General features: G+C 41.5%; 1 protein-coding gene across 4 annotated transcripts in view; it reads right to left on the reverse strand.

Annotated features, from left to right (window-relative positions):
* apc (APC regulator of WNT signaling pathway) overlaps nucleotides 1-25,817 on the reverse strand; it is a 215,649-nt gene that overhangs the window by 87,485 nt on the left and 102,347 nt on the right. For 3 of the 4 annotated variants that reach the window (XM_080189009.1, XM_080189006.1, XM_080189008.1), the window contains exon 3: nucleotides 12,897-12,987. The exons of the other annotated variant lie outside the window; for it this stretch is intronic. In XM_080189009.1, the coding sequence (XP_080045135.1) occupies nucleotides 12,897-12,987 (91 nt within the window). The remainder of the gene's footprint in view (nucleotides 1-12,896; nucleotides 12,988-25,817) is intronic. 4 annotated transcript variants of the gene reach the window in all.

The following is a 25,817-nucleotide window of genomic DNA, read 5'->3' on the forward strand; positions in this document are numbered from 1 at the left end:
GCAGTACCTTCAAAACCCACGACTGCTACCACCTAGATCAGTGATTCCCAAACTTTAACATCCCCGAGCTACTTACTTGAAAATGCCAAATCTTGCAAACCCTTCTTCTGAAAAATAAATATTTTGCAGGAATTTTTTCCTCTACTCAAGTAAAAGCAATGATCCTGGAAATATAAAATTTATTTTTATGTTAACACACTATTAAAATTATTACATTATTAACTTGCTCATGAAAACAGCAACTTGCATGACTGATTAAGACAAAAATTGGCATTAAACTGAAAGGTGGAACATTTTGAGCCTGATGAACCACAAACTCAGGCTTGTCCAGCAAATAGCTTGCATGCTACATTGTGGCCTGCAAAGCCCCTTTCATGTTGCATCAGGAACCAGTGATCAAAACAAAACAGAAAATTTCTGCAAGGGACTGCACTAGTGAGCCTATCAGCAGAAAACATGGGACAAAAACAGTCTGTAATTGAGCAGCAACAAACACTGGCAGCTGCTACAAATATGTGGTGCTAGAGACAGACACTGTAGACGACACAGAACCATATTTGTCAGAATTTTTATCCTTGACCCTTTGAGTAGAAAAATTGAAAGGTGCCTCCCATCAGCCCCGCCAACACGTGAAAAGGTTGCACAAGCCTGCACTACCTGATTTCAACGTTTTGCTTTCTCATGTCTTTACATTTCCTATTTTCAGCCACTTTGCTATTATGAGGTGTAAACAGTTAAAATAAAAAACACATAAGAACATTTACAAACTAGTAAATAAGTAATTTGCTTATGACTCACCTGAGCAATCCGGCACACTACTGAAAGACTGCTCTGCCGCTACATTGGCCACAATGACCTTGGCTCCAGCTGCCAAAATAGTTATTTGGTATTGAGTGCATTTGCTCATTTGGTTGGTGTCGAACCGATTGTTGTTTCTGAATAATGTGTTTTACTTTTCCCCTTTATAGGGCACTGGTGAGGCTGCAGCTGGAGTACTGTGTGCAGTTTTGGTCGCCGCACTTACGCAAGGATATTTTGGCCTTGGAGGGAGTGCAGAGGAGGTTTACTAGGCTGATGCCGGAGTTGAGGGGGTTGAACTATGAGGAGAGGCTGAATAAACTAGGCTTGTACTCATTAGAGTTTAGAAGAATGAGGGGAGATCTCATTGAGATGTATAAGATGTTGAATGGGATGAATAGGATAGAGGTGGAGAGGCTCTTCCCGCTCAGAAAGGACAGTAGGACTAGAGGGCACAGCCTCAAGATAAAGGGGGGTGCGGTTTAGAACGGAGTTGAGGAGGAACTTCTTCACTCAAAGGGTGGTGAATCTCTGGAATTCTCTGCCCGTTGAAGTGGTGGAGGCTGCCTCGCTAAATATTTTTAAGACGCGGGTTGATGGGTTTTTGATAAGAGAGGGGATTAAGGGTTATGGGGAGAGGGCGGGAATGTGGAACTGAGCCACGACAGATCAGCCATGATCTTATTGAATGGTGGGGCAGGCTCGAGGGGCTAGATGGCCTACTCCTGCTCCTATTTCTTATGTTCTTTATAACCTTTCTGATCCTTTCCCAACCCTCCGGCTCAGGCAGGACAAGAACTGTGCAGGGTAGCACCTCCCACAGACTCTCTGCCCAGGGCTTCAGAGTCAGATGTTAGGAGGTCACACCACCTTTCTTAAGCCCCTGACTTCCATAAATCAGGTGGATTTAAAAGTCCAGCCACTTTAAAGCCAGGGAGAAGTTAAGTTTGTTAGCTAAGTTTTTAGAAGTTATGGAAGGGTTTAGAGGCCAGACAGAGAGAGGACACGCCTTCCTTTTCTTCATGCTGTGCCTCTTTTTGTTTGGCTCACGTTCAACCCTTGTTGCCCCTTCTGATGCCTTGTCCTCAATGTGGCTTGTTGTCTTCTTGTCTCCTAGGCCTTTTCTTTTTATTTTCGTTTCTTGGCCTTTTTCTTTCCCTTTTGTTGGCTCTGCATCTTTAGGGTTGGGGGCGGCAGTTGCGCAGCAACTTGGTGGGTGGTGATTGGACATTCTGGGGAAAGCACCAGTCAGTGAAAGGATGGGGTCAGACAGTCTGGAAGGGATCAGGCAGTCAGGGATGAGGGTGTTGGACATTTCGATGCCGGGGGTGGAGGCGATGGTTTGGTGTGGTTCTTTATCATTGTTTCCAGAAGCTACAACTGGTTTAAATTCTCCTGAATTTTTCTGAACGTATGTTTGCAATTTATGTTGCATTTTCAGATGGTCACTAATGCAGGGCAATTGTCCATCAAAGGTTTGCTCTTCCTGGGCAATTGCTGTGCAAACATCACTTTGGAACTTCAAGTGGGAAGGTTGGGTTTGTCAGAGCACCTTCAAGGCATCCCCTGGTTACACAGCCCTGGAGTTTGGAAAGTACTATCTTAAGTTGCTTTGTTGTACTGATGTTTCTTTCATTAGATTTGCATTTCCATTAGTATTTTAATTATTTATGCATATGTCAACTTGTGTTCACAATGTCTGCCAATTCCTTCATACTTGGTGAAAAAAGCACCAATTGGCATATTCCCGTAAATTTGGAATTTTGGCACTCAGCCACTTGGCCATTAGATTTTTCCTGAGAAATCCCTGAAATATTTTATGAGCCCCCGCCCCACCAAAGGATTCACTTGTGTAAACTGGCAGCAGTGTATACTATCCAAAAGATACACTGCAACGATTCACCAAGGCTCCTTTGACAACACTGTTTAAACCTATGACCTCTACCGCCTAAACAAACATGGGTAGCATTCATAGGGAATGCCATCACATGCCAGACAACATCCTGACTTGGAACTGTATCAACATTTCTTCATTGTAACTGGGTCAAAAAAGTCCTGGAACTCCTGACATAACACCACAATGGGTGTACCTTCACATTAAGAAGTCTAAAACACCAGGTTAAAGTCCAACAGGTTTATTTGGTAGCACAAGCTTTTGGAGTGTCTCACCTTCTTCAGGTGAGTGAGGAGTTGTGTTCACAAACAGGGTACATATAGGCAAAAACTCAATTTACAAGGTAACGGTTGGAATACGAGTCTTTACAGGTAATCAAGTCTTAAAGGTAGCAGCAATGTGAGTAGAGAGAGGGTTAAGCACAGGTTAAAGAGGTGTGTATTGTGTCCAGCCAAGACAGTTAGTGAGATTTTGCAAGCCCAGACAAGTCGTGAGGATTACAGATAGCGTGACATAAACCCAAGATCCTGGTTGGTGTACCTTCACCACATAAGAAATAGGAGCGGGAGTAGGCCATCCAGTCCTTTGAGCCTGCCCCACCATTCAATAAGATCATGGCTGATCTGTCATGTCTCAGTTCCACATTCCCGCCCTCTCCCCATAACCCTTAATCCCTTCGCGTATCAAAAACCCATCAACCCGCGTCTTAAAAATATTTAGCGAGGCAGCCTCCACCACTTCAACGGGCAGAGAATTCCAGAGATTCACCACCCTTTGAGTGAAGAAGTTCCTCCTCAGCTCCGTTCTAAACCGCCCCCCCTTTATCTTGAAGCTGTGCCCCCTAGTTCTACTGTCCTTTGAGCGGGAAGAGCCTCTCCACCTCTATCCTATCCATCCCATTCGTCATCTTATATGTCTCAATGAGATCTCCCTTCATTCTTCTAAACTCTAGCGAGTACAAGCCTAGTTTATTCAGCCTCTCCTCATAGCTCAACCCCCTCAACTCTGGTATCAGCCTAGTAAACCTCCTCTGCACTACTATATAGGTTCAAGAAGGCTGCTCATTGTTGTCTTCTCAAGGGCAACTGAGGACAGACAACAATTGCTGGCCAAGCCAACAACAACCATGTCTTGTAAATTAAAAAAAACACTTCAAGGAAGTTAAGTATTTTGAATATTCTGAGTATTGCAGAACAGGAAATATTTTGTCAAAGTTTTTGGTCTTGCATTTATTAGGAACAGACATATGTAATACCATGGTCTGTAACTAAACTAAAATAAAGAAAAGGATTAGCATCTAGCTTCATACTTCAGCATCCAGCATGGGATCAAATTAATACTGTTGCATTATATTGTTATCCTCCCTTATCCATGTCAGATGGTCTCCTTTATCCTCCTCTTGCTTTGCATTGCCGCATTTCTTTCCATATCATGCACCCAATTTTTTTTTTGCTGTGTAATTTGCACCCTCCCCTTATCTCCTCCAACCCAACCCACGTACACCAGCCCAAGTCTAGTAGCAAATAAACTGAACCTGCTTCGCCTCCTCACATTGCTTCAAGGACAAATTACCTGCACAGGTGTGCCTACTTGCTGTAGATGGTGATCTCATAGAAGAAAGAATCCATGTTTACAGATACAGAGAATGCAATTTAGGCCTTTGGTGCTGAGTATGGCAACTGAGATGAGTGCAAAATTTGCCACAAGACTCAGAGCAAGGAAAACTGGCAAAGGGAGGGGGATCAGTGGGAACAGCACTCAAGTGACTGCACCCATTTTGAGGTACAAGTGCAGATAAGCTGAACGAGTCCATAAAATACTGATGCTGCCATGTACAATGGTGACTTGCAGCTGCTTGGGCATGAGCACAAGATGGAACATGACTGCATCTCCATTGGGAGATAATCCCATGCCAAGAGACCAACAGGGTGTCAAAGTTCCAGTTCAAGGATACTGTCAAAAGAGATAACAAAACCCTCAACATCAGTTACAAGTGTAAAACTAGCTGACGATTGATGCAAATGGTGAGATCAGCTGTGCCAGGAATTTTCCACCATGATGACTTGTGGTTTCAGAAGCTCCACAGCAGATGCCAACCCTGAAAACAAGGCATCCGAAGAGACCACCTCTCACCAGCGGCAAGAAACAACTTCACGTATTGCATTTGTGACAGACACTGCCTTTCCAGCATCAAGTTTCTCAGCCATCAAAAGAAGCGCAGATTATCTCATATGACTGCACCAAAGTTCTGATTCATTATTCCCATCATCTCTCTCAGCTGGAAAGATGCCAATCCACGAAATAGCAGATGAATCCAATCCTCCAAGAGGAGGATCCGTTGAACATGTTGTTTCATCAGTGATTTAAAATAGTTCTTGGAATACACTTATGCTGTGTTTATTTCCTTCAATATGAATCTCGATCCAGAAGATGGAAGGAAGCAGAAATAGTTACCTCGCGTCTTCAAATAAAAGCAACATTTTATTCACATAATTCTGATAACATTACATGAGCTTATTAATAATAATAACGTTTCTATCATTGAGTGGATGATACAATAATGTAGCTGGAACATTAGAAATTTAAGAAGGAGAGCCTATGACGGCTATCAGAATAATTGATATCAGAAAGAGAATATGAGAAAGTAAGATGTTCATAGTGGACTGTAGAAAGTTGAGAACAAGGATTAGAAAATAAAATTCCAAAACACAAAGGTACAGTCAAATATTACAAATATCAGTAGAACAATGATGGTTAAATTGAGATGGAACCCCAAGAGTGGAGCATTGACTATTTGTAGAGGTTGATTAAACAAAAAAGATTTTCCTTAACTATATTGTATCCAAGAGCATATCATAGAGGAAATGAATTCTGAAGTAGTTTTGAATGAGATGATGCAACATTACAGTGGGTAAACTGAAAATTTCAAGAAGTTATTTCAGGCAAAATAAAACACCATTTATCCTAGGCACTGCAAAAAGGTGAAACCACAGAAGCTCAATAAATTGTACTTCAAGGCTATATTGAGTGCTTGAATGTCTTCAATTGAGGATTAAATTCAAACATGTTTAGAACAGATTTCAAAATGTGAGATCATGCTTGATAAATATGAGAGAATTCATAGAGTAAGTCACAGAAATGGGAGAAATACAGTAAATATACAGCTCATCTTGATCATTACAGTGTACTCGTGCAAGCTGTGATTCATTTGGTAGTATTCTAGGTTCAAGTCCCACTTCAGGATCTGAAAACAAAAAGTATACTACTGAGTGACACAGTATACTAATGGCAATGCTGCATTGTCAGACGTGCCACCTTTTGGATGTGAAGTTAAGCTGAGGCCCATCTGCCCTCTAAAGTGAATGGAACAATCTCATGGCATTATCTGATGAAAAACAGGTGAATTACCCCCAGTGATCTGGTCAATATTATTTTTCAATCAAGATCATACACAAAAACCATCTGGTCATGTTTGTAGGAGCTGTGTCTGTGCAAATTGGCTACTGCAATCTATACATTCATATGGATTCTTTATTTGCATGGTTGGGTAAGTAGTTATTTGATGCTGAGGTTAACAATCCATTGGAATGGATTACATTATTACATCAATTCAAAAGTACTCAGGTGGTAAAGTGCTTTGGCTGGCGCTGAGGAAAACACTAACTACAAGTGTTTCTTTTATTTGGACCTTCGGAAATCCTTTGAGAAGATTCAGTATATGGGAGATATAACAACACATTAACAGGCGTGAAATTGAGAGGGGACAGAAACAGAATTAAAACTGGATTGGAAATATCAGAGAATCATAGAATCCCTACAGTGCAGAAAAAGGCTATTTGGCCCATTAACTCTCCAACAGAACATCCCACCTTGGTCCTTTTCCTGTAACCCCATGCATTTACCCGACTAATACCTCTAACTTAATCATCTGCGGATACGAAGGGACAATTTAGCACCAAGAAAAAACCCACACAGGCACAGGCAGCACGTGCAAACTTCACATAGTCCCCCAGACTGGGAGTGAACCTGAGTCCCTAGAGCTGAGGGACAGCAGTGTTAACCACTGTGCTGCCCCTTTGTTTTATAAAAAAAAGGGTGGAAGTGGATAGCTGTGCCCTCTTGAATTCTATTGTGTTTACTACATACCATTACGCAGGATATATAGCACAAAAATAGGTCATTTGGCACAATCAGCCCATGTTGATATTTGTGATACATTTGAGCCTCCCCTTTGCTCATCTAAATTTTTCATCTTAACCCTTTACTCCTCTGTCCCTTACATGCTTGTCTATCTTTCCTTGAAATGCAAGTATACCATTTGTTTCAGTCACGCTTTGGCAGTGAGTTCCACATTCTTTGGGTGACGAAACTTCTTCTGAATTCCCACTTAGATTTCCTGGTGATATGTTCTATTAATAGTCTCTTCCCCAGAGTGGAAACACACTCTCCATATCTACATTATCAAATTTCATAATTTTAAAGGCTTTATTAGGACAACTCTCAGTCTTCCCTTTTCAAGAGAAAAGCAACCCAATGCTTTTCATCCTCTTCTACTAATACATTTTGGGATTATCCTTGTAAATCCTCTCTGCAACTCTATCTCTCTAGGAACAAAGCCTTGTGCTTGGCTTACAATTTTTAAGGAGACCTTGCTAACCCGCAATGCAACTTTTAGTGAGTGATGTATTTGTATTTCAGAAGGATTCACAAGGTTTAAATTTAAATAGCAAAGAACATGAATTTAATTATTGTACATTTTTAAATGGTTAGTTACATTTAAGATATTAGAAGTACATAGTCACTTATTTTCTAAACCAAATTTCTTAATTCAAATTCTCTTCAACATCCATTTGATTTATACCCCCCCCCAAAAACACAAGTAGGTACTTTCAAAATTTGTAAGATTAACCACATGGTCTGAGTACTAACGTATTAAAAGATTTGAATAAAGGTTGGGATTTCTCAGGATTTCTGCCTACTTCCAGAAGCGTTTTCCCTTCAAATTTCCTCTAACTGTCCCATGGTGGTAGCGTCCAGTTCAACACAGGTGAAGTTAGCACCCTTGAGCATTGCCATCTAGGTTAGAGTCCTCATGTTCCAACAGTTTTAACTTTGGAGTCTTGCATCTAAAACTTTCTCTCTCACTACTCAACTTGGCTATACCAGAAGTCTAACTCACTGTTTAGAGGCCATCAGTTAACAAGAGGTTTAAAATCTTTGAAGCTGGCACACTAAACTCCAGGGCTGATTGGAATCATACCTCCCACAAAAAAGGATGATTGCAGAAGCTGTGGGATCAACCATCTGAATTCTAGAAGATCACTGCAGGAGTTCCTCCAATGGCGTCCTAGGCCCAACCATCTTCAGCTGCTTCCTCAATAACCTTCCTTCCATCATAAGGTCAGAAGTGGGTTACATAAGAAATAGGAGCAGGAGTAGGCCATCTAGCCCTTCGAGCCTGCCCCGCCATTCAATAAGATCATGGCTGATCTGTCGTGGCTCAGTTCCACATTCCCGCCCTCTCCCCATAACCCTTAATCCCCTCTCTTATCAAGAACCCATCAACCCGCTTCTTAAAAATATTTAGCGAGGCAGCCTCCACCACTTCAACGGGCAGAGAATTCCAGAGATTCACCACCCTTTGAGTGAAGAAGTTCCTCCTCAACTCCGTTCTAAACCGCCTCCCCTTTATCTTGAGGCTGTGCCCCCTAGTCCTACTGTCTTTTTTGAGCGGGAAGAGTCTCTCCACCTCTATCCTATCCATCCCATTCATCATCTTATACGTCTCAATGAGATCTCCCCTCATTCTTCTAAACTCTAATGAGTACAAGCCTAGTTTATTCAGCCTCTCCTCATAGCTCAACCCCCTCAACTCCGGTATCAGCCTAGTAAACCTCCTCTGCACTCCCTCCAAGGCCAAAACATCCTTGTGCAGTTGCGGCGCCCAAAACTGCACACACTACTCCAGCTGCGGCCTCACCAATGCCCTATACAGCTGCAGCAAGACCTCCCTACTTTTATATTCAATCCCCCTCGCTATGAAGGCCAGCATCCCATTCGCCTTCCTGACCACCTGCTGCACCTGCAAGCTGGGTTTTTGCGACTCATGCACAAGGACCCCGAGGTCCCTCTGCACCGTCGCCTGCTGCAGTTTTTCGCCACGTAAGTAATAGTCCTTCCTACCATTCTTCCTACCAAAGTGGACCACCTCACACTTGCCAACATTAAATTCCATTTGCCATTTCCTGGCCCATTCGCCCAGCCTATCTAAATCCTTCTTCTGACTCTCCACACCCTCCGCACAATTTGCCTTTCCCCCAATCTTGGTGTCATCAGCAAATTTCGACACCATACACTCGGTTCCCTCCTCCAGGTCATCTATATAAATGGTAAATAGCTGAGGCCCCAGCACCGACCCCTGGGGCACTCCACTAGTCACCAACCGCCAATCCGAATAGCACCCATTGACCCCTACTCTCTGCCTCCTATTTGACAACCAATCCTCTATCCACGCTAACACCCTACCCCCAACTCCATGTCCCCTGACCTTCTGCAATAACCTCTTGTGAGGTCAAACGCCTTCTGAAAATCCAGAAAGACCACATCCACCGGCTCTCCTCTATCCACTGCCCTAGACACATCCTCATAGAACTCCAGTAAATTTGTCAGACACGACTTCCTTTTAATGAAACTGTGTTGCGTCTGCCCTATCAAGCAATTCCCTTCAAGATGCCTCGCAATTTCCTCCTTAATGACGGATTCTAACATTTTACCTACAACAGACGTTAAACTAACCGGCCTATAATTCCCCGCCTTTTGCCTGGCACCCTTCTTAAACAACGGCGTAACATTAGCCGTTTTCCAATCTTCCGGCACTTCCCCGGAATCCAACGATGTCTGGAAAATAACCACCAAGGCATCCATTATCACCTCCGCCATTTCTTTCAGAACCCTCGGATGCATTCCATCCGGTCCTGGGGACTTCTCCACAATCAGCCCCTCCAGTCTGTCGAGCACCACCTCTCTAGTAACAGTAATGTCATTAAGACCCTCCAGTCCTACCACCTTTCCATCGCTAACACCCGGCAAATTATTCACGTCCTCCTCCGTGAAGACAGAAACAAAAAAGTTATTCAAGACCTTAGCCATATCCCCATCCCCTACCACTAGGTCCCCTTTCTCATCCTCTAAAGGACCAACGTTCACCCTAGCCAGCCTCTTCCTTTTTATATATTTATAAAAACTCTTGCTATCCTTTTTTATATTAGGTGCTAGCCCAGCTTCATAGCTTCTCCTACCCTCCTTTATCAACTTCTTTGTCAATCTTTGTTGACATTTAAACCTTTCCCAATCCTCTTCTCGCCCATTGCTCTTAGCTACTCTAAATTCCTCCGCTTTTAATTTAACACTTTCCTTCACCTCCTTCGTTATCCACAGCTTATTACCTCTCCTCCTACGGTCCTTTTTGACCATCGGAATAAATTTCTGCTGAGCACCAAGAAAGATCTCCTTAAAGATCCTCCACTGCTCCTCAGCAGACCTACCTTCCAACGCGCTCCCCCAGTCCACATTCGCCAATTCTTCTCTCATCCTACCATACTCCCCTCTATTCACTGATGCAACTTCTTAGGTACTAAAGCAGTCCATGTCTGCATGCAGTAAGACCTGGATAACATTCAGGCTTGGGCTGATAAGTGACAAGTAAAGTTCACCCAACACAAGTGGAGGCAGTGAGTATCTACATGACATCTCCTCATGACATTTACCAGTTTTAGCATCACTAGGTCTCCCACAATCAACACTGTTATGGATGGGGGAGAGAGAGATGTGTTGAACCTATCAATTAACTGAAGAATGTGTGTTTTAAAAATATGCTTTAACCCAATGAGTTGTATGATTGTTAACAAAGGACAGATGTCAAATTTTCTTGTGGAATTTAAAAGATAAATGTTTGTTATTCAACACCTGACGTATACCCAATCTCATACCAATACAGACACACACACACTCTGCAAACGATTATGATTACAGAAGTAGGATGGGTTCAGATCTTGGGATTTAAAAAGTTCTCTGTTATACTTGTTTTACCCTAGGGCGAAGGCTAGAAATGATGTAGGTCTGTAAATGCATCAGAGGTTTAAGAGGACAGATTCACTGTTTAAAGTTTGCAATTGCAGATTACTCATGTTCCACTCCACTCAAGGTGCAATAGTGAAGTCCTGACACAGTTCCCTAGGAGAGTTTTTTGGCCAATCTGACTCTCTGGTTACTATTGTTGCTTAGACAATTTTTCCCTGGTATGAATGTTTCTATCCTTTCTCCTCAGAATATGCTTTATTTAAATCACCTTGTCTAAAATCTATTTTTGTCATGTGACCAGTGCAATTCTTTCCATTGTCCTCAAAAAGCTTCCGATGGTTACATGAAAGTCCTCGTATCATTCATCCACATATCGTCTTAATAAAAGGGAGCTTTTCACAGCAGGTTGCTGGATTTGAAGTTTTGGACGTGAAAAGTTAGCAACATTAATGTGAAACCATTTTTTAAAATTCATTGAAGTGCAGCCTTTAACCACAGGAAGTTTGCATTTTGGGGCAGCATGGTGGCAGTGGTTAGCACTGCTACCTCAGGGACCTGGGTTCAGTTTCATCCTCAGGTGACCGTGTGGTGTTTTCACATTCTCCTAGTGCCTGTGTGGGTTTCCTCCAGGTGCTCCAGTTTCCTCCCACTGTCCAAAGATGTGCAGGTTAGGTGGATTGGCCATGCTATATTGCCCCTTAGTGTCCCAAGATGCGTGGGTTAGGGGGATTAACAGGGTAAATGTGTGGGTTTAAGGGTTATCAAACTGTTCAAGGAGCATTAAAGTATTGTCATAGTCACCCAACTGGGAAACAGAAAGCAGGAAAACAAAAACATCTTAAAAATGCTTTACACATAGTAAACTAAAGAACAGATTATGCACATGATTCAAAGGAGAACCAATATTATTCTGAAAAAACGTAATTTAAAAGTAATGTTTAGTTTTAAAGACCTAAGTAGTCATTTAACAGTGGGGCCTGCCTGTTCTGTTATCAAATTTTATTAATCATATATTGTTGAAAAATTGAGTGACACCTGATTGAACCGCGTGAAACTTTTTGTGGAGTTTCTACTAGTGATCTGAGAGCAGGAAACTTGAAATTCTCACGGATTTCAACAATTGGTGCCTCTGGGATGGAGGGCACAGCACAAGCTACAGGATTTCCATGCTAATGTGTGCATGCCTGATGTTGCAGTCAATATCAAAGGGATTGTGACAACAAATACTGACTGTTTACTATTCAACCACCATGTAAAATCTGGCCTTTGAAACTGAAAAAGAGACTTGCGAATGCAACTTGTTCCATTTCCCCATTATAAACATTCTTCTGGCTTTCTGTCTCCCAATTTTGAGGTTATAAAGTCTGTATCTACCCTCACCTTGTGTCCTTAGTGCTATTACTGAAATTTTATCACATAATACGAAATACAGAGTACAAACTGCACTAAAATCAGATCTTATTCCTATATGCTTACAAGGAAAGTAATATATCCCATATAAATGAATGATTAGATCAATTTGATCAATTCTGCTTTCATTCCAATGGTGGGATTTTCTCACCTATTCTGCAGCACCATACAGCTTTGAGAATCTCCCATTAATCATTCTCATACACAGAAACGTCTATGTTTCAGCCATCAAAATTTATTTGTTCATAGGATCATAAGAATCAGTCGTTACAAATTGACAAAATATGGTGCAAATAGCAGTCATGCAACTAAAACCAAATCATAATTCATAATTATTTCATTAAAAAATGAGTTAATAGTTCAATCACTCTACTCATCTAAAGCTCAGTGCTTCGATTTTCCCATTATAATCATGAAGTTTTAACATCTTCTTTAATACAAAACAAAGTTCTGAAAACTGATCTTTGTACCAAATCAGCAAAACGTGAACAGATTTTATACTACTCTGCAAAAACTATGGCTACCTAAACATAACTGGTGATTCAGCACAAAAAAGATGAGAGAACTGAGAAATTATGATTTCCAATGATGCATCTGATCATTTATTCAGAATGAGTCTGAGAAATAGCACTCTGATTTCATTTAAACTACTGTATCTACTTCTTTTAATGACTGGGGTAAAAAGTCAATTACCATGAGGTACTACAAGACTTACCTTTTATACGTTCCAGTAGGTCAACCTGTCCAGCAGAAGCCAGAGCCAGAGCCTCGTCTTCAATGCTACCCTGCAGTTGCTTCAGGACCTCCTGCAGCACGAAGTGAAGCACAATCAGAATGGCTGTAATCATACTGAAACTCAACGTACAAGTCAAGTTGCATGCTGCTCAGCAGCCATGCATACCAGCCTTCAGCTGAATGGAATCAACCAGCACCAACAGCATCACAAAAATCATTTTGGGCCTACAAGTTTCTAATTCCATTTTATAACAGAAACAACTGAAATGAAATTTTGAACCAACTATACAAACTATAACAGATTTACCATGTCCTTTCACTTGAACTGGCACTTTTCTGATCTTTCTAATCCCTTGGTAAAAGTTTTCACCTATATCGGAAACTAATTTTCTTTGTCACAAGATAACCCTGTAAAGGAAAACATTCCCAACAGATCTTGGCAAAGGAATGCACCTAACAGAAATGCTGTGTGTTTATTAATTTAAATTACACTTGCATCGATTACATATTAGCATTGTGCAGCTCCAATCAGAAGCTGCTGCTCTTACTTGCAATCTCTCCATTATTTTGGATAAATGAGGCTTGTGGTTAAGTAACAATTTCAGAATCACCTTTATGAATGCCAAGCACTTGCAGACTGTGGCTCGTCTTCCAGCTGGAAAATACAAGCCTATGAATTCAAGGTATCCATATCTCAGCTTCCCAGAGACTGTTCAATACACCCTGCACAACTATTCAGCACTAACCTGCTTGCTACAATATTGACCTGAACTTTGAATTAATTCAATACTCAAATACGAACAATATTTTTCAAGATATGATGGTTGTGGTACGCCAAACATTGCAAAAGCTAACCTTCAGGGTTGCAGTTTTGAGTCTCCGACATGTGAATGAAATAGTTCACATTTGTTTTTCTTATTTATTCTTTCATGGCATGTGGGCATCACTGACTGGGCCAGCATTTGTTGTCCAACTCCAATTGCACTCGAGGAGGTAGTTGCACCTTCTTGAACAGTCCATCCACAATGCTGTTATAGTGTTTACCAAGATTTTGACTTTGCAAGTGAAGGAGCAGTGATATAGATCCAAGTCAAGATGGCAGGTGGCTTGGAGGGTGGTGTTCAAATGTATCTGCTGCCCTTGTCCTTCTAGGTGGTAGTGGTCACAGGTTTGGAAGGTGCTGGCAAAACATCCTTGATTGAGATGCCACAGTGCATACAATAGATGACACACACTGCTGCTACTTTGCATCGGTGGTATGGGAGTGAATGTTAAAGGTAGTGGATAGGGCACCAATCAAGTCAGCCGATTTGTCCTGTTCGATCTGTACTCAGCTTGGTAAGTGAAGAATCCCCCTGACTTGTGCCTTGTAGATAGTGGACAGGCTTTGGCAAATCAGGAGAAAAGATAACATGAATTTCCAGTTGACCTGCTCTTGCACTCAATTTATATGGCTGGTCCAATTAATTTTTTGATCAATGGTAATGCTCATGAAATTCAAATTTATGATCTATAAATATGAACTTTTGAGTTTTAACCAAGAATGGATACTGTCCAATGCAACAAAATTGAGTCAAGAAGACAGATGGCCTTTTTCTTTCCTGCCAATACATATATAACTGCAAGGACCCTAAGCCTGTGCTTGTGTTGGGCAAACTTTACTTATTGCTTATCACTCCAAGCCTGAATGTTATCCAAGTCTTGCTGCATGCGGGCATGGACTGCTATAGTGTCTGAGAAGTTGCATTAGTGAACATCTCTACTTCTGACCTTATGGAAGGAAAGTCATTGAAGAAGCAGCTGAAGATTGTTGGGCCGAGAACACTATTTGGAAGAATTCCTGCAGTGATCTCCTGGAATTCAGATGGTTGATCTAACCAACTTCCACAATGACCTTTCTTTGTGTGAGGTATGACTCTAACCAGCAGTGGAGTTTGGTATGCCAGCTTCAAAGATTTTAAACCTCTTGCTAACTGATGGGCTCTAAACAGTGAGTTAGATTTCTGGGATAGCCAAGCTGAGTAGAGAGAGAAAGTTTTAAATGCAAGACTCCAAAATTAAAACTATTAGGACATGAGGGTTCTGACCAGGTGGCAATGCTCAAGATGCTACAACCATGGGTCAGTTAGAGAAATCTGAAGGGAAAACTTGTCTGGAAGTAAGAGGAAGGCCTGAGAAATCCCAAGCTTTATTCAAATCTTTTAAGCAATACTCAAACTATGTGGTTACTCTTCCAATTCTGACAAGTACCTGACTTGTGTTTTGGAAGTGTAAATCAAACGGCTGTTGAAGGGAATTTGAATTAAGAAATTTGGTTTAGAAAATAAGTGGCTATGTACTTCTAATATCTTTAAGGTAACTGACCATTTAAGAATGCGCAGTTATTAAAATTCGTGTTCTTTGCTTTTTATTTCATAAAATTAATTAAAATTAAACTTTGTGAATGCTTTCAAAATACAAACACATTAGTCACTAAAAGTTGCACCTCAAGTTAGCGAGGCCTCCTTAAAAATTGTAAGCCAAGCACTCGGCTTTATTTCTAGAGAGATAGAGTTGCAGAGAGGATCTATAAGGATAATCCCAAAACATATTATTAGAAGAGGATGAAAAACATCAGTTATCTTTCTCTTGAAAAGGGAAGACTGAGAGGTGTCCTATTAGAGGTCTTTAAAATTATGAAATTTGATAGTGTAGACATGGAGAATGTGTTTCCACTCTGGGAAATAGACCAATAATGTAACGGTCACCAGGAAATCCAACTGAGAATTCAGGGGAAGTTCATCACCCAAAGAATGTTGACCTCGCTGCCAAAGAGTGCAACTGAAGCAAATGGTACACATGCATTTCAAGGGAAGATAGACAAGTATATAAGGGAGAAAGGGAATAAAGGGTCAAGATGAAAGATTTAGATAAGCAAAGGGATGCTTAAATGCAACACAAATGTCAACATAGGGAAATTGTGTCAAATGACCTACCTTTATGCCATATATCCTGTGTAATCCTATGTAGTAAACAGAAGCTTCATAACAGAATTCAGCAGGACACAGCTATTCACTTCCACTGCTTTATTTAATAAAACCAAGAGGGTGGCAAGGTGGCACAGTGGTTAGCACTGTTGCCTCACAGCTTCAGGGCCAGGGGTCATTTCTGGCTCGAGTGACTGTGTACAGTTTGCACTTTGTGCCTATGTCTGCGTGGGTTTTGTCCAAGTGCTCCAGTTTCCTCCAACAGTCCAAAACACGAAGGTTAAGTGGATTCGCCAAGCTAAATTGTCCCTTAATACCCTAAAATGTGTAGGTTGGGGGAATTAGTGGGGTTATGGGAAAAAGGCCTGGGTGAGATGTTGGTGTAGACTTAATGGGCCAAATGGCCTCTTTCTGCACTGTAGGGATTCTATGATTCTGTAAAGCATGCTACTTCTGTAATCACAATCATTTGCTGAGCATGTGTATCTGCATTAGAGAGACAGTGGGTGTATTGGCCTCTGACAAGGTCCCACATGGGAGGTAAGTTAGGAAGGTTCAGTCGCTAGGTATTCATGGAAATGTGATAAATTGGATTAGACATTGGCTCAATGGAAGAAGCCAGCGAGTGGTAGTGGAGGATTGCTTCTCTGAGTGAATGCAAGCAGGCTTTTTTCACTGAGGCTAGGGGAGAAAACAAACAAGAGGACGTGGGTTAAGGGTGAAGGGAGAAAAGTTTAAAGGGATTATTGCGGGGGAGGAGAACTTCTTCACACAGAGTGGTGGGAATATGGAATGAGCTGCCAGATGAAGTGGTACGTCAATAGGTATGTCAAGAATAAAAGACTGGTTAGGGCAAGATTAGGGCCAGTCAGAGAGAGTTGTGGGAAGTTGTGCGTGGAGACTGAAGAGATAGGAGAGGCACTAAATGAATATTTTTCGTCAGTATTCACGCAGGAAAAAGTCAATGTAGTCGAGGAGAATACTGAGATACAGGCTTTTAGACTAGATGGGATTGAGGTACATAAGGAGGAGGTGTTAGCAATTCTTTAGAGTATGAAAATAGATAAGTCCCCTGGGCTGGATGGGATTTACCCTAGGATTCTCTGGGAGGCTAGGGAAGAGATTGCAGAGCCTTTGGCTTTGATCTTCATGTTGTCATTGGCTACAGGTATAGTGCCGGAAGACCGGAGGATAGCAAATGTTGTCCCCTTGTTCAAGAAGGGGAGTAGAGACCATCCTGGGAACTATAGACTGGTGAGCCTTAATTCTGTTGTGGGCAAAGTTTTGGAAAGAATTATAAGGGATAGGATTTATAATCATCTAGAGAGAAATAAATTGATGAGGGATAGTCAATACCGTTTTGTGAAGGGTAGGTCATGCTTCACAAACCTTATCGAGTTTTTTGAAAAGGTGACTAAAGAGGTGGACAAGGGTAAGGCAGTTGACGTGGTGTATATGGATTTTAGCAAAGCATTTGATAAAGTTCCCCATAGTAGGCTCCTGCAGAAAATGCAGATGCATGGGATTGAGGGTGATTTAGCAGTTTAGGTCAGGAATTGGCTAGCTGATAGAAGACAGAGGGTGGTGGTTGATGGGAAATATTCAACCTGGAGTTCAGTTACAAGTGGTGTACCTCAGGGATCTGTTTTGGGGCCACTGCTGTTTGTCATTTTCATAAATGACCTAGATGAGGGTATCGAAGGATGGGTTAGTAAATTTGCTGACAACACCACAGTCAGAGGAGCTGTAGACAGTGAGGATGGATGTTACAGTCTGCAGAGGGACATAGATAAGCTGCAGAGCTGGGCTGAGAGGTGGCAAATGGAGTTTAATGCGGAAAAGTGAGAGGTGATTCACTTTGGTAAGAGTATCAGGAGTACAGAATATAGGGCTAATGGAAGGACTCTTGGTAATGTTGACGAGCAGAGCGATCTCGGTGTACATGTGCATAGGTCCCTGAAAGTTGGCACCCAGGTTGATAAGGTTGTTAAGAAGGCGTACGGTGTGTTAGCTTTTATTGGTAGAGGGATTGAATTTCGGAGCCGTGAAGTCATGTCGCAACTGTACAAAACTCTGGTGCGGCTGCACTTGGAGTACTGCATACAGTTCTGGTCGCTGCATTATAAGAAAAATGTGGAGGCATTGGAAAGGGTGCAGAGGAGGTTTACCAGGATGTTGCCTGGTATAGTGGGAAGGTCTTATGAGGAAAGGCTGAGGGACTTGAGGTTATTTTCATTAGAGAGAAGGTTAAGAGTGACCTAATTGAGGCATACAAGATGATCAGAGGGTTAGATAGGGTGGATAGTGAGAGCCTTTTTCCTCGGATGGTGACGGCTAACACAAGGGGACATTGCTTTAAATTAAGGGGTGGTAATTATCGGACGGATATCAGAGGTAGGTTCTTTACTCAGAAGGTACTAAGGGCTTGGAATGCCCTGCCTGCAGCAATTGTGGACTGGCCAACTTTAAGGGCGTTCAAATGGTCAGTGGATAGGCATATGGATAACATTGGATTAGTTAGGTTAGAGGGTCATTAGATTGGTTCCACTGGTTGGCGCAACATCGAGGGCTGAAGGGCCTGTACTGCGCTGTAATGTTCTATGTTCTATGGTGAATGCAGGCTCACTTTTAACATTTAAGGAAAACTTGGACAGGTACATGAATGAGAGGGGTGTGGTGGGATACGGTCCAGGTGCAGGTCAGTGGAGCTAGGCAGAAAAATGGTTTGGCACAGCCAAGCAGGTCCAAAGAGCCTGTTTCTGTGCTGTAGTGTTCTATAGTTCTATGGTTCTATATTCAGGTGTTGAATAACAAACATATATCTTTCTTTTAAATTCTACAAGAAAATCTGACATCTGTCTTTGCTGACAATTACAGTATTCAGGGGATTAAAACATCTTTTTACAAAACACTTCTTTCCATTAACTGAAAGATACAAAGGTCTATCCGCTGTCCATAACAACATTGATTGTGGGAGATTCAGCATTGGTAATACTAGCTAATATCATGGGGAGGTGATTGGATTCTGTCTTGTTGGAGATAGTTACTGCCTGGTATTTGTGTTGGGCAAACTTCACTTGCCACTTAGCAGTGTTATCCAAATCTTGCTGCATGCAGGGATGGACTGCTTTCGTACCTAAGAAGTTGCAGCAGTGAACATCTCCGCTTCTGACCTTGTGATGGGGGGGGACACTATGTGGAGGAACTCCTGCAATGATCTCCTGAAATTCAGATGGCTGACCCGACCAACTTCCACAATCATCTTTCTTTGTGTGAGTTAAGACTCCAGCCAGTGGTGAGTTTTCCCCTCCTTGATTTCTATTGACATCAGTTTTCTTAGGAAACTTTACACAATATGTTTTTATAAAATACATGTAGATACCCTAGTGGTGATTTCTAAAATTTTAAAAACGAGACAATATTCTTTCAAAACAGCTGAAGCTATGTCTGTGACCATCAAACAAAAGGAGCTACCCTTTTAAGGAAAACTTATACCTCGTTATTTCTGAGCAGAAAACAATGGGCTGCACAAATCAAATTCAAAGTGAACTATACAAAGGCTATCTGCATTTCATAGCTAAGACTACAAACCAGAGAGTATTCATCTAGGGAAAGAGCCTTCTTAACAGTTAGGACATTTAACAAATTTAGGCGACCAGATGAGAGATACATATAGCATGTGAAACTCAATGTGGAGAGATAGGAATGGCAGAGTAGCAGTGTATTATTTAAACGGTGAGAGAAATTGGGAAATCTTGATGTCCAAAGGGGTTTGGGTGTCCTAGTACACCAGTCATTGAAAACAAGTATACATGTGCTGCAAGTAGCTACGAAGGCAAATGATACGTTGGCCTTTACTGTAAAAGAAGCGAGTGCAAGAGCAAGGATATCTTGCTGTTGGAGGTAGTTACTGCCTGGTATTTGTGTTGGGCAAACTTTACTTGCCACTTAGCAGCGTTATCCAAATCTTGCTGCATGCGGGGATGGACTGCTTTCGTACCTAAAGTTGCAGCAGTGAACATCTCCGCTTCTGACCTTGTGATGGCAGGGAAGGTCATTGAGGAGGCTGTACAGGGCCTCGGTGAGACCACACCTGAAGGAGTGTGTGTAGTTTTGGGCTCCTTACTGACTAGCGCAAGAATACACTGCCATAGAGGGAGTGCAGCGAAGCTTCACCAGAATTATTATTGGGATGGAAGGATGTCATATTAGGAGATATTCACTGCAGTTTAGAAGAATGAGAGGGGATCTCATTGAAGCCTATAAAATTCTGACAGGGCTTGACAGACTGTACGCAAGGATTTTGTTTCCCATGTGGGATCCAGATCAAGGTCCAGTCTCAGGATATGGTGTAGACTGTCTAGGGTTGAGATGAGGAGAAATTTCTTCATTTGGAATGCAGAGAACCTGTGCAATTCTCTATCACAGGAGGATACAGAGTTGGATGATCAGCCATGATCGTAATGAATGGTGGAGCAGGCTTAAAAGGGCAAAATGGCCTCTTCCTGCTCTACCTTCTATGTTTCTATGATACGAAGGCCACGTTGCTGAATATATTTAAGAAGGAAATAAATAAGATTTCTAGACTCTAAAGGTATCAGTGAGTATGGGGAGACAGCGGGAGTATGGTGTTAAGATACAGGATCAGCCTTGATCACATGGAATGGGGGAAGCAGGCTTGAGAAGCTGAATTGCCTAGTCCTGCTCCTATTTTCTGTGTTATGTAATGTGGTCCTCTTGTTTGTGTAGCCAGTATTATTGTCATGCTGCACTGCAAAATCTCAAGTCTGCTGTTTATCATTCTTCAAACAAGCTTCTCAGAAAAGGAGTTCTCTGCCTAAGTTTGGACACCGGGTTGCCACCTACACTGCTTCCGCTAGAAACTCTGTACATCACCTGTAAGACCAATTCATCTCTGCATGCCTATCTTATTGTGTGAAATCAACACCATCAGAAAAGTGAGTTAACCAGCATCAATTTTCAGTTCACCTCTGTGGACTTTACTTCTGGCTTCTGGAACTCATGTGAAACAATAATTCTTTTCTCTGAAAATCTGTGCCCTGTAAATCTCTCTTTTTCCGACCCATCTTTTACACGAGAGTGAATAGGAGGCAAGGTTGTGATCCTCCTCCCATGGTTTGAAAGTGTGCAAACAAAAAACCCAAGTTCATCCTATCTTGAGTTTGCTCTGAGGTTATTAAGAGAAATGGGATCACACTTAAACAGAGGTTTGGAAATACATCAATACAATATGTCAGGATGCAAAACAAAACCACCACTTTAGACAGGTAGCAAGGGGAGAAAGTAGTGTTGTTTAAATTAAGCTCCCCTCCTGTCTGCAAAATTCTTGATGCCAAAGCCTTGACGTCAGCACTTGCTCAAATGTTGTCTTGATGTCAAGGATAGTCACTCTCTCTTCTTGAATTCAGCTCTTTTGTCCATGTTTGGTTCAAGGCTGCAATGAGGTCAGGAATGAAGTGGTCCTGGTGGAACCCAAACTGAGCATCAGCGAGCAAGTTATTGGCGTATGAGCGCTACTTGTTAGCACTTTTGGTGATGCCTTCCATTACTTTGATGATCAAGAATAGCTTGATGAGATGGTAGTTGGCCAGGTTGGATTTGTCCTTTTTTTGAACAGGTCATACCCTGGCAATCTTCTACATTGCCAGGTAGATCTCAGTAACATAGCTATGCTGGAACAACTTGGTTAGAGATGTGACTAGTCTGGAACACAAGTCTTTAGCACTGCTACCAGGATGTTGATGAGGCCATACTTTAGCAGTTTCTAGTGCCTTCAATTGGTTCTTGAGATCACTTGGAGTGAATCAAATCTGTCATGCTGAGGATCTCAAGGTGGAAATGGATCATCCACTCAGTGCTTCTGGCTGAAGATGGTTGCAAATATTAGCAATTCTGGCATTTGCACTGATATGCTACTCTCCCTCTTCACTGAAGAAGGGGATATCTGTGGAGCCTCGTTTGCCAGTTAGTTGTTTAATTGTCCACCACCATTCACAACTGGATATAGCAGAACTATAACGCTTTGAACTGATCCATTGGTTGTGAGATTGCTTGCTCTTATATATTACATATTGTTCCCACTGTTTGGCAGGCAAGTAGTCCTGCATTGTAGCTTCACTCATTTTAAGGTACGACTGGTACTTCTTCTGGCATGCTCTCTGCAGTCTTCGTTGAATCAAATGTGTTCAGATATGAAATTATAAAAGCACCAGAAGGGTATAGGACACACTTTGAAGAAATTTCTAATTGACAAAGACCAGCAGCAGCATCTTTTAGCACAGCACTAAGTTTATGTCATTATATTTTTTGAGAACTTTCTCTGCATACATTTCCCTACTCATGTTCACACTGTGGACACAAAACCCAGATCATTAAGGAAACAATAATTAACTTAAATGAAAAGGTATCAAAATATTTTTAACATGTTTTTATCATGTCACTTGACTGCTAAAATAATTGCAGAGCTCCAACTTAAAGCTACCTCACAAGAGTGTGCTAATGGACACCAATTATGAATTGGTACTTCAGCCACTAGCAACACTCCTGGCTCTATTGTTGAAGTGGTTATGAGATGTATAACAATAACATCCTCTCTTCTCTTACAAGCTGTTTCTTTGAGTAAATCAGGGCAGTTGCTTTTTACAATTCCTGTGTGCAGCATTTTTAGCTACACAGGAAGGAAACTACATTATGGCTATGTAATTTGCAGATTTTGAAAGATGAATAGGTATTTTTAAAATCAACAGCAATTTAACCATAGGTTGCACAGGAAGCTGACCTCAAAAATAAAACCTTTGCAGGATATAAAGAAACTACTCCATAACACCTTCTTCCCATCTCTGACTGCTGCCACTGGTGTATTCTTTGTTAACCCTTTTTAAATTGAAGTAAAGGAAGACTTACATCTAATAGCACTTTTCCTGGCCTCAGGACATCCCAAATCATTTGGTGAGGGTATACAAAGTTAGGGAATGCACAGTAAACATGAGGACCGAGAGACTTTGGAGTACATGTTCACAGATCCCTGAATCTGGGAGGACAGGTGAATAACTGAACAAAGTGGATGGAATGCTTTTCTTTATTGGACAAAATATTGAATACCAAAGCAGGGATGTAATGATGGAACCATATAAAATGCTGGTTAGGCAACAGCTGGAATTTTGTGCAGAGTTCTGATCGCTGCATTACAGGAAGGACATTATCGCTCCGGAGAAAGTAGATAGGACTCTTACAAGCACGTTGCCAGAGTTGAGGTTTATGATCTGCTTAGGTCTTAAAATATTTTATTTCAAATATCCCAATGAATACAAGAAGCAATGCTCAAATTAAATATATGCAAGATTAAATGCTGTTCTATACTTAAGCTTCATTCTTAATTAAATGTTGGTACTTTTTCACAAGTAGCATTATTAACACTTTTATATTAGGTGGCAAACTTACAGCCTTTCTAATCAGTCTCCAAATCAAAATTGTTGCCTGTCCAGAGCTATACGCATGTGTGGCCAAGACTCCTTCAATACACAAAAATACTTAAACAAAAGAATCTGTATTTATAGGATCATGGCTGATCATCCACTTCAATGGCCTTTTTCTCCAAACTATCCATATTCCTTTATGCCATTGCGATTTAGAAATCTCTACTTTAAACATACTCAATGAGTGCGCTTTCACAAACCCATGGAGTAGAGAATTCCACAGATTCACCAGTCTTTAAAAAAAATCTCATTTTCGTCTTAAGTGGCTTCCCCCTTAATTTGAAACTGAGTTCTCTGGTTCTAGACTCCCACAGTAAGAAATCTCACAACCAGGTTAAAGTCCATTCTTGTCGTTCAGTTGTTGGTACACTTCTTTGCAGTAATCAGTTCCATTGTGAGACTTCTTACTGTGTTTACCCCAGTCCAACGCCGGCATCTCCACGTGCAGGCTCCCACCCAGAGAAAAAAATCTTACCTGTATCTACCCTGTTTATCATTTAAGCATTTTGTAGCTTTCAGTGAGATCAACTCTCACACAAGCGCAGTTTCTCCAATCTCTCTTTATAGGAAAGTCCCACTACCCCAAGAACAAGTCTGGTGAACCTTAGTTGCACTCCCTCTATGGCAATAAGATCTTTCCCAAGATAAAGGAACTTTAGTGCACACACTATGCAGGTTGGATCTAACCAAGGTTCTACAGAATTAAAGGAATGATGGTAGATAGGTAATGGCAAACATTCAAAGAGCGCATTGGGTGAACCGCAACAATTGTTTATTCCTTTCTGGTGCAAAAGTAAAACTGGAAATGTGGCCAAACCATAGTTTACAAGAGAAATTAGAGATAGTATTAGATCTAAGGGAGAGGTGTGTAAATTGACTAAGATGACAACAGACCTGAGGATTGGGAGCAATTTAGAATTTAGCAACAGGAGGACCAAGGGATTGATTAACAAGGGGAAAATAGAATACGAAAGCAAGCTTGCAGGGAACATAAAAACTGTAAAAGTTTTTATAGATACTTGCAGGGAAAAAGATTGATGAGGAGAAATGTAGGTCCTTTAAAGTTAGAAACAGGGGAATTTATAATGGGAACCAAAGGAATAGCTGACCATACTCTGGTCCTGTCTCCACAAAGGATGACACAAACAAAATACCAGAAACATTAGGGAATACAGGGTTTAGTGACAGGGAGGAACTGATGGAGATTGGTATTAGTAAAAAAACAGTGCTAGGGAAACTGATGGGAATAAAGGCCAATAAATCCCCAGGACCTGATTGGGATGTAAGTACATCCCAACGTACTTACAGAAGTGATCCAAGAAATAGAGAATGTATTAGTAGACTTCTTCCAAGATTCTATAGACTCTGGAACATTTCCTAAAGATTGGAGGGTAGCTAATGTAGCCCCACTATTAAAATAAAAGGAAGTAAAGAGAAAACAGAGAATTATAGAAAAGCCTGACGTTAGTAGTGGGGAAAATTCTAGAAGCCATTATCAAAGATTTTATAGCAAATTACATGGAAAACAGAGCCAAGATTGGACAGAGTCATCATGGAATTATGAAAGGGAAATCATGCTTGACAAATCAATTGGAATTCTTCAAGAATGAACCAGAGTTGATGAGGGGGAGCCAGTGGATGTGGTTTATTTGGACCTTCAGAAGGCTTTCAACAAAGTCCCACAGAAGGGATCAGCATGCAAAATTAAAGTGCATGTGGTTGGGCGTAGTGTATTGAGATGGACAGAAAACTGGTTGGCAGACCAAAAACAAAGAATAGAAATAAACAGATTTTTGTTTCCAAGTGATAAGCAGTGACTAGTGGGGTACCTCAGGTATCAGTGCTAGGTCCCTAGCTATTCACAATATATGCTAATGATTTAGATGAGGGAGTTAAACGTAATAGCTTCAAATTTGCAGATGATAAAAAGCTGGGTGGGGAGAATGAGCTGTGAGGAGGATGCAGAGATCGTTCAGTGTGATTTGGACAGTGTGATTTTGGGTGGCACGGTAGCACAGTGGTTAGCACTGCTGCTTCACAGCTCCAGGGTCCTGGGTTCAATTCCTGGCTTGGGTCACTGTCTGTGTGGAGTTTGCACATTCTCCTCGTGTCTGTGTGGGTTTCCTCCGGCGACTCCAGTTTCCACCCACAGTCCAAAGATGTGCAGGTTAGGTTGATTGGCCATGCTAAGAAATTGTCCCTTAGTGTCTAGGGATGCGTAGGTTAGAGGAATTAGTGGGTATAATATGTAGGGATATGGGGGCAGGGCCTGGGTGGGATTGTGTTCGGTGCAGACTCAATGGGCCGAAGGGCCTCTTTCTGCATTGTAGGGTTCTATGATTCTAAGTTGAGTGTGTGGGCAAATGAATGGTAGATGCAGTATAATTTGGATAAATGTGAGATTATGGGAATGTGTAGCAAGAAGTGGGTGTCTTCATA

Source organism: Carcharhinus amblyrhynchos, chromosome 5 (genome assembly GCF_965287045.1).
Source record: "Carcharhinus amblyrhynchos chromosome 5, sCarAmb.v2.hapA, whole genome shotgun sequence".
NCBI classification, from domain to species: domain Eukaryota; kingdom Metazoa; phylum Chordata; class Chondrichthyes; order Carcharhiniformes; family Carcharhinidae; genus Carcharhinus; species Carcharhinus amblyrhynchos.